The sequence below is a fragment of the Panthera tigris genome, chromosome B2 (genome assembly GCF_018350195.1).
Source record: "Panthera tigris isolate Pti1 chromosome B2, P.tigris_Pti1_mat1.1, whole genome shotgun sequence".
Classification (NCBI taxonomy): Eukaryota; Metazoa; Chordata; class Mammalia; order Carnivora; family Felidae; genus Panthera; species Panthera tigris.
In genome coordinates this window covers 2737347-2746933 of record NC_056664.1, presented here as the reverse complement: position 1 = coordinate 2746933, position 9587 = coordinate 2737347, and the positions used below count along the sequence as shown (strand labels likewise).

The following is a 9587-nucleotide window of genomic DNA, read 5'->3' as shown; positions in this document are numbered from 1 at the left end:
CCTTACAATATTCCTACGAGGCATACGTTTCTCTATTTCTATTTCACAGATAAGAAAACTGAGAACAGCGTGGTGAAAAATCTTGACTAATGTTATGTGACTGGTAAGGGTAAAGCCAGGACTTGAACAATTGTTGTAATATATGGCTTTGAGCTGTATGTTTGGTATTTATATTTTTTAAGTAGTAGATTGTAAGTTTCATTTTAAAAATATGTATTTGTATCGAAATAATATACGCAAAAGTTGAAGCGATAAAAAGTACAAAAAGGTCTCTCCTAAAGAGCGAAAATAGTTTCACATACTATTTTCCAGCACGAAAGTCCATGGTCCAAGATGGCGCTCTTAACTCTTCCTACGTCAGTTTGTTCTAATCATTCTGAACACATACTTGTATCTTGAATCCTTGATCTACCAATGTTCGTATCTGTTGATGGTGCTTTAACTGATATTACTGGCTCTCTTGAATCATTATTGTCATTCTTCCATTGATTGGGTGACTTTTAGGAAAAACTCAGACCTCTGTACTTTGTTTCACTACATTTGCAACTATTTCTTGTTCCTCTTGCCTTCCTTCCACCTCTCCTCTATCCTATGCCTCCCCGCTCTTTCCAGCAACTAACTCTTGCCTGTCAAATTTGACTTAAGTTTTCTAACACCTCCAAGCCTGTAATAGGTGAAGGAGGATCAGATTAGCAAGATCACTGAGCTCAGACAGAAAATCACAGATCTTCCCAGGTGTCCAGGCATGTTTCCACCCACCTGACACCTAAAGAAAATTAATGCTCAATAAGTAAGAAAAAATAAACACATAAAGCACCATATATTTAACGACATAAAATAAAATAGTTAAAAATAGAGTATCTGTCAATATAGATATAAAATAATAACTAAAAGTATAGATATAGAGAGATATAATATATATATAATATAACATATATAATGTAGATAGCTGATAGATAACATAATATATTCTGGCTATAATTATTGATTTAAATATTTGCAAAATGCATCTAAATTTTTTTGCATGTTTAACTTGTTTCTCTGTGATCTTGGGAAAATAAATTGTCACATTGTCCTTCTAATAATTTCAATCATAATCCTTTCTAAAAATTGTTTTAGGTTATATTTGCAAAATCTGGTTTACAAAAAAGGTTATTTTTAACTATTTATATTGGACAATAATACAGTTATGTTCGAATTTATCATTTAATTTAAAATCCAGCAACTTGCGAACTAATGAATAAATATGTACTTTTTATTTGTTTAAGAAAACTGAGTTTTGGTGACATTTCCTTAGCTTGATTTGTCTTACATTGACTTCTTTGACATTCTCCTTCAGTTAGGACCAAACTAGTCAATTGCATCAAATGGAAGGTTACTGAGGTCATGGGCTAATGCATTATGTTTCTGTTTCAGTCCCATGGTGTTTAGAAACTTGGCTTGACAGTCAAACAGGCCTGGACCCGAATCCCACATCCATAGCTTCCTAACTTTGCACCCTTGGTAAGTTATTTAGTACCTATATCCTCAAATTCAGGTATGAGGATGAAATAAAACAGTCCCCCCCCCCCCCCCCCAGAAATACTTAGCACAGTGCTTGGCACTAAGTCAATGCTTAATAATATTGTTAGTCATTGTACTTTCATTGTGAGTTTTTGATGAATGTCTGTTTCTCCCACTAGACTATAAATCAGTGCGGTAAATTGCTATCTAGTTGCTTTTCTTTTTTTTTTTTTTTTAATGTTTATTTATTTTTGAGAGAAAGAGAGAGACAGAGCATGAACAGGGGAGGGGCAGAGAGACAGGGAGACTTAGAATCCGAAGCAGGCTCCAGGCTCTGAGCTGTCAGCACGGAGCCTGATGCGGGGCTTGAACTCACAAACTGCGAGATCATGACCTGAGCTGAAATCAGACGCCTAACCAACTGAGCCACTCAGGCACCTCACTATCTACTTTCACAAGCAGTGTATCTCTAGGATACAATCCAGTGGGTGGCATATAATAGGGGCTCCATGAATATTTACTGAATGCAGAATTACTTTAGTAATTTTTATTTTACAGATGATAATGTTAACTTCTCTGACTTAAGGTTGTATCAACATACAGATCAGCAGAGCTCTCCTCAAATCACTTAAAATATGACATCCAGTCAAAAGTTTGTTTCTCAAATCATCTATACAGCTATAATTAAGACTGTTTGGTCTTTGCTGATAATACTGCTAAGATATTCCAAATAGCATGGGAGAAGTTCTCGTCTTGATCATATATAACACAGACCTGGTTTTTCCTGCTTATAATAGTAATAACTAGTATCTATCACATGGTTTACTAAATGCAAGGCACTTGACAAACATGTGATGGTGTGCAAGACATCAGTATGTCTGAGCTACTGGTGCAGAGGTGGAGGCGGAGTTGTGGCTCCTTCACCCTCCCCTGCCTCTCCTGGATCTCCCTGGACCACCGGCTATAGTAGGAACTAGTTGTGTAACTAAGCAGTAACTGGCAGAGTCACAAAGCTCTTTATGCACCTGAGCAAGAGGGTGGCTCACAGGACGATCCACAGAGCACCAAGTCAAGGTCTTCTGACTCCATTTTCTGTAGATCGAGCACCGGAAGCATCTCTAATAATTCAAGGTGCTGAGAAACGTCCCTTACGTGACAGGCCATAAAATCATCTTTGAATGTTTTAAAGTATGTAATTTCGGCAGTGCCTTTGACACATTAAAATGAACCTAAAACTTTTACTTCTTTAATTACATAATCAAGGGAATCTTTGGGTCCAGGAAGTATTGAAAGGATTTTGAGAATTTTCTTGTGCATAGAAATGTTTTTATAAAGAACCCATTTATGACTTTTGAATTGATCAATCAGTTTGAAATATGAGAAATTGTTTCATTTAGCTTTTTTTCTTTGTTGGCATTTGGCTCTTTCTTGGCTATTAAAAAAAAGCATGTTATTTTCAAAACAACATGATAGCCTTCTGTGTCAATGTATTAAAATTTCTAAATTGTATAAATAAGCATGTATATAAATTTCTAAATTGTATAAATAGAATTAAATCATTTTGTGTTTATGTCATTCATAGTTTTATCACATCATTTTAGTGTTATATAAATGTTTTATGTTTATGAAATTATTTTTAATTGTTTTCTAATTTATGTCATTTTAGAATTTGATGTGATTAACAACTACAAGACTGTCTCAATTATATCCAGTTAAAAAGTATAATTATGAACATCACTCATACAAGGAAGAAATTGTTAAAATGCCATTGACATTGAAAACTTTACATAATTGGGCCCTTCATACAAGGAAACTTTATGAACTATGTGGATATATTTGTAGGTTAGGAAAACCAGAATTTCCTAGAGAGGACACAATAGAAGCAGGATGTTGTCATCCACAAAGGATGTTATAGGTCGTTATAGATTTAGTTGTCCAGTACAAATGGAAAGGTTGTGCCTTGAATTCCAATGACTAAAAGAGGATCAGCCTTTACTCCTGCTTTCATTCCAATGCAAAAGGTCATTTTCTAATTCTGTTGGAAATCTTTTCTATGATCTGGACAATGTAGCTCACAGACAAAGAAATGTTTTTGCAAATGTGAAAAGCTCACGAGCATCAAAAAAATGAATCAATTCCATGGCTAATAGCTTCAAATTTAAAAACATATGAGATTTTTATTTGTTTGTTTTTGAGCAAACAATTGCCAAAGACTTAAGGAAAAACATGTCAGTTAGGGTGCAGTACAAACAGATGTTTCCACAATCTCTCTCAAGACCTTAAAAATATTGAAATATCCTTAACGACTAAAGGGAAATGTTTGGGGAAAATGATGACACAGCTATAGGCATATTATGCAGACATTCATGATTAGTTTTTGTAAAATTTTAAAATCTAGGCGGGGCACCTGCGTGGCTCAGTTGGTTGAGCATCTGACTTCAGCTCAGGTCATGATCTCATGGTTGGTGAGTTTGAGCCCTGCATCCTACTCTCTGCTGTCAGCCCAGAGCCCACTTAGGATCCTCTGTCCCCCTCTCACTCTGCCCCTTGCCCACATTGCCTCTTTCCCTCTCTTTCTCTCTCTCTCTCTCAAAAATAAACATTAAAAAAAAAAGTAAGGGGCGCCTGGGTGGCTCAGTTGGTTGGACATCTGACTTCAGCTTAGGTCATGATCTCGTGGTCCTTGAGTTAGAGCCCTATGTTGGGCTCTGTGCTGACAGCTCGGAGCCTAGAGCCTGCTTTGGATACTGTGTCTCCCTCTCTTTCTGCCCCTCCCCTGCTCTCTGCTCGCAAAAATAAATAAAATATAAAAAAAGTAAATAAAAAAGCAAAACCGAGGCAAATTTTCCCAATATAAAATTGAGTGAAAGGCAATCCACAATATAATATTTATAAACATACTGAGATTTAGGTTGTATTCAAGAAAAGGCTGAAAGGAAATAAATCAATATTACAATAGTGGTTGTTTCTGGGGTGTGGGTAATCTTTTCCTATATTTTATATATGTCTGTGTTTTCCAAAAATTCTACAATGATCTGTACTTTTTTTTTTTGATATCCAAAAAGAAATCGAAGAGGCCAATAAAAAGAGATATCCTTCCTAAAACATGCAGTCAGTGTCTGTACAAAATGTTGGAATTTACGTACTTATTTGCACTTGCTATGACCCATGTCTCCATCAGTTCCTTAGCCTACTTTACTAAGAGAGCAGCGTGCACCTGTCTGCCTCCTTGCGGGCCTGTACTGATGGTCCGTGGTCATGACCAACCAGAGCTGCCAGGAACAGTTCGTCTTGTTGGGTTTCTCAGACAGACCCCAGCTAGAGCAGACCCTCTTCGTGTTTGTGCTCATCTTCTACCTTGTGACCTTGGTGGGCAACACCGTCATTATCTTGGTGTCCCGCCTGGACCCCTGCCTCCACACACCCATGTATTTCTTCCTAACCAACCTGTCCTTCCTGGATCTCTGCTTCACCACCAGTTCTGTCCCCCAGCTGCTCTTCAACTTGGGTGGTCCAGACAAGACCATCAGTTACACAGGTTGTGCCATCCAGCTCTTCATGTTCCTGGGGCTGGGTGGCACAGAATGTGTCCTCCTGGCAGTCATGGCTTATGACCGCTTCACTGCCATCTGCAAGCCCCTCCACTACTCCATCATTATGCACCCTCGGCTCTGTTGGAAGCTGGTATCCGTGACCTGGGGGGTCGGACTCCTCAACTCCCTGGCTATGTCCCCAGTCACCATGAGGCTGCCACGATGCGGGAACTGTGAGGTTAAGCATTTCCTGTGTGAGATGCCAGCTCTGATAAAAATTGCCTGTGTGGACACTGTGGCTGTGGAGAGTACTGTTTTCATCTTATCGGTAATGATTGTCCTGGTGCCCCTGGCCCTCACCCTTGTGTCCTACAGCTGTATTGCCATGGCCGTTCTGCACATGAAGTCAGCCACGGGAAGAAGGAAGGCTTTCAACACGTGTGGCTCGCACCTCACCGTGGTCTCCTTGTTCTATGGGAATATTATCTATATGTACATGCAACCAGGAAATAATTCTTCTCAGGACCCAGGGAAATTCCTTACCCTCTTCTACAACTTGGTGACCCCCATGTTGAACCCTGTCATCTACACACTGAGAAATAAGGATGTAAAGGGTGCCTTGAGGAGACTTGTGTCCAGAAAGTAAGGTGACGGTGACTTTTCCTGTCTGCTTCTTTTACTTAGTTAACAGAAATAAATAATTCTTGTAGTGTAATTTTAAGATTCATTTAAGCATTCCAACCTACCCGATAGAAATGCGCAGGAATGGAGCTTGGGGATAAGTATTATAAAGCCCCAGTAAGATTCTGATGATAAACTAGGTTAGACATAAATTTTAATTTGCATAATATCTTATGTCTACCTTAGAAATCATCCTTCCTTCTCCTTTCCAAACTGGTCACATCTAATTAAAATCCAACAAAACTGTGAATCAATGCTTCAGTACTGTGGATTGGCTGACTGAAGTTACGCACACATAAAATCATCTGATGATTTTTTGCTTACTGGTATTTTGTATAATTGTCATTTTTATCACGGAATTGAGCTGACGGAGTGCCAAATACAATACTTTTGTCTTCTCACATCTTTAAATTTCACTGCCTGGAGAAGATAGAGCCATTAGCCTCGACACAGCCTATATACCATTTAAATAATTTGAGCTGAACACTGTTTCACTCAGCTGTATTAAAATCACCTGGACACACTTCCAGTTAGGAGAGGGAGTCAGCATGGAGGAGAAGTAGGGGGACCCGAAGTTCTCTCGTCCCTCAAACAGCTATGTTGAGGCCAGACAGCTCGGAATTCCAGGCATCTTGGCTACAGAGTGACAGAGATGTTTTCAGGGACCCATGGGGACAGCCTGGTGGGCCTAGGGGCACGACTGCGAACTAGGGGAGATAAAACAGGCGGTGTAGGCACGGAGGGGAGGGACCTCTTCTGCAGAGAGACACAGGGAAGAGAAAGAGTGGCGGTGGAAGTGCAGGACTGGGTCTGGACGAGAGAAAAACCACAGGTCTGGGGAGCAGAGACTGGGGTGGCACCATTCTTCTCCCCATCACCACACGCCGGGGCTTCAGGGATGGGGCAGCAGGGCCACAGAGGGGGTGGGACCCCGTACACCAAACCCTGACCGCACCCCACCTGCTAACCGCAGATCCACAGGAGCGCATTGACACTGGCCGAACTTGATGGCCCCTCCCCCAGGTCAGCGCTGTCACCGGCTCCATGGCGCCATCGGATATCTGTCCAGCACTTTTGCATTTTCTGATTTGATTCTTGATCAATTCTTATTATATATACATTATACATTATTGTTTTCTTCCTTTTCTTCCTCTTATTTCTTCCTTTCTCAAGTCTAGCTGTTGGTTTAAGCAGACATTTTTAATCTGTTCTGTTTACACCTCTTCTGTATTACCTTCTTTATTTTCCTCTCTCCCTGGATTAAGCTATATAGTTTCCCTGATTCTCTGCTGGGTCAATTTTTTTTTTCTTTTTTTACTTTTCTTTTTCCCCACCCCTGTCATTTCTCTCTTTGTATGGGATAAGGCTTCTTCCATCCTCCCCACCCCCCCCCCCACCTTTTAAATTTTTTCCAGGGTTACTTTAATGAACAAATCACACTTGGTGGAAGGTTCAAAACGCCACTACAAGTAGGGACATAAAGCAACCAGAGTCACAACAACAGAGCACACAATACACTCCAAAAACACCTCCTGAAGGGCCAGGCCTTAGATAGCATTATGACCCCCTTTTAATATAGTAGTGCTCACAAGTGCAGGACACATAACAAGCCATTAAAGCAAGTAAAAGACAGAAAACTAGCCAATATGAAATGTAAGAATTCTCCTCAAAAGAAATTCCAGGAAGAAATGACACCTAGAGAATTACTAACAACAGATGTAAAACAATATATGTGATCAAGAATTTAGAATAGTAGCCATAAGATTAGTTGCTGGGCTTGAAAAAAGCATAGGAGACAGCAGAGAATCTATTGCTGCAGACATCAAGGAACTAAGAGTTATGATGAACTAAGAAATCCTGTAAATGACATGTAAAATAAACTAGAGGCAGTGACAGCAAGGAAGGAGGAAGCAGAGGGGAAACTAAGTGAAACAGAAGGTAAAGTTATGGAAAAAGATGAAGCCGAGAAAACCATAGATAAGAAATACGAGACCAGGAGGAGAGAATTAGACAACTAGGCGATTCAATGAATCGTAGTAATAGTCCATGTCATCAGAGTTCCAGAGGAAGAGGAAGAGATTGAGAAAGGGGCAGAAGGTTTACCTGAACAAATTATAGCTGAGAACCTCCCTAATCTGGGAAGGAAGGAAGACATCCACATCCAGGAGGCACAGAGAACTCCCTTCAGATTCAACAAGAATAGGCCTTCTCCATGGCATATGATAGTGAAAATGGCAAAATACAAAGATAAAGAGAGACTTCTGAAAGCAGCTAGGGACAAACGGGCCTTAACCCACAAGGGTAGACACATAAGGGTAGTAGCAGACCTGTCCACTGAAATTTGGCAGGCCAGAAGGGAGTGGAAGAAGGAAATATTCAGTGTGCTGAGTAGGAAAAACATGCAGCCAAGAATCCTTTATCCAGCAAGGGATTCTGTCACTCAGAATGGAAGGAGAGATAAAGGCTTTCCCAGGCAAACAAAAACTGAAGGAGTTCATGACCACTAAACAAACCCTGAAGGAGATCCTATAGGGGATTCTGTGAGTGGAACACTGCAAAGACCACAAAGGACTAGAGACATCACCAGAAGAATGATACCTACAGATAACACAATGACACTAAGTCCATAGCTTTCAATAATAGCTCTAAATGTACATGGTTAAAATGCCCCAATCAAAATACATAGGGTATCAGAATGGACAGAAAACAAAATCCATCTATATGCTGTCTACAAGAGGTCAATTTTAGACCTGAGGACACCTTCAGCTTGAAAGTGAGGGGATGGAGAACCATCTATCATGCTACTGGAAGTCAAAAGAATGCTGGAGTAGCCATCCTTATATCAGACAAACTAGATTTTTAAATAAAGACTGTAACAAGAGGGGAAGACAGGCATTATATCATAATTATGGGGTCTGTCTATCAAGAAGAGTTAAAAATTTTAAATGTTTATGCCCCAACTTGAAACTCCCAAATATATATATCAGTTAATCATAAACATAGCAATCTTATTGGTAAGAATATGGTAATTGCAGGGGACTTTAATACTCCACTTACAACAATGGACAGATCATGTAGGCAGAAAATCAATAAAGAAACAATGGCCTTGAATGATACACTGGACCAGATGGACTGGACAGATATATTCAGAACTCTTCATCCAAAGGCAGCAGAACACACATTCTTCTTGAGTGCACATGAAACATTCTCCTAGATAGGTCACATACTGGGTCACAAAACAGCCTTCAATGAATATAAAATAATTGAGATCATATCATAATCTCAATGCTAGGAAACTTGAAATCAACCACAAGAAAAAATTTGGAAAGACTCCAAATGTATGGAGGTTAAAGAACATCCTAGTAAAGAATGAATGGGTCAACCGGGAATTAAGTACGAAATTTAAATATATATGGAAGCAAATGAAAATGAAAACACGACCGTCCAAACCCTTTGGAATGCAGCAAAGGCAGTACTGGAGGAAAATACATTGCAATCCAGGCCTATCTCAAGAAACAAAAAAATCCCAAATATAAAACCTAACTGTACACCTAAAGGAACTAGGAGCAGAAGAGCAAAGAAATCCCAAAGCATGCAGAAGAAGAGAAATAATAAAGATTAGAGCAGAAATAATAACAATATGGAATCCAAATAAAGCCACTAGAAGAAATCAATGAGTCCAAGAGTTATTTTGGAAGAAATAAACAAAATTGATAAACCCCTAGCTGGAGTTCTCCAACAGAAAAGAGAGAGAACCCAAAGGGATAAAATCATGATTGAAAGAGGAGAGAGATCACAACTAACACCACACAAATACAGACAATTATTAGAGAATACCATGAAAAAGTATATGCCAACAGATTGGACAAC

The 9587-nt window shown here is 39.4% G+C and overlaps 1 protein-coding gene across 1 annotated transcript; it reads left to right on the top strand.

Annotated features, from left to right (window-relative positions):
- The first annotated feature begins 4746 nt into the window (after positions 1–4746).
- On the top strand, positions 4747–5682 carry LOC102963795 (olfactory receptor 2W3-like). Its single transcript, XM_007074481.2, has one exon. It carries the CDS (start codon positions 4762–4764, stop codon positions 5680–5682), a length of 921 nt encoding a protein of 306 aa, XP_007074543.1. The 5' UTR covers positions 4747–4761.
- The last annotated feature ends 3905 nt before the right edge of the window (positions 5683–9587 follow it).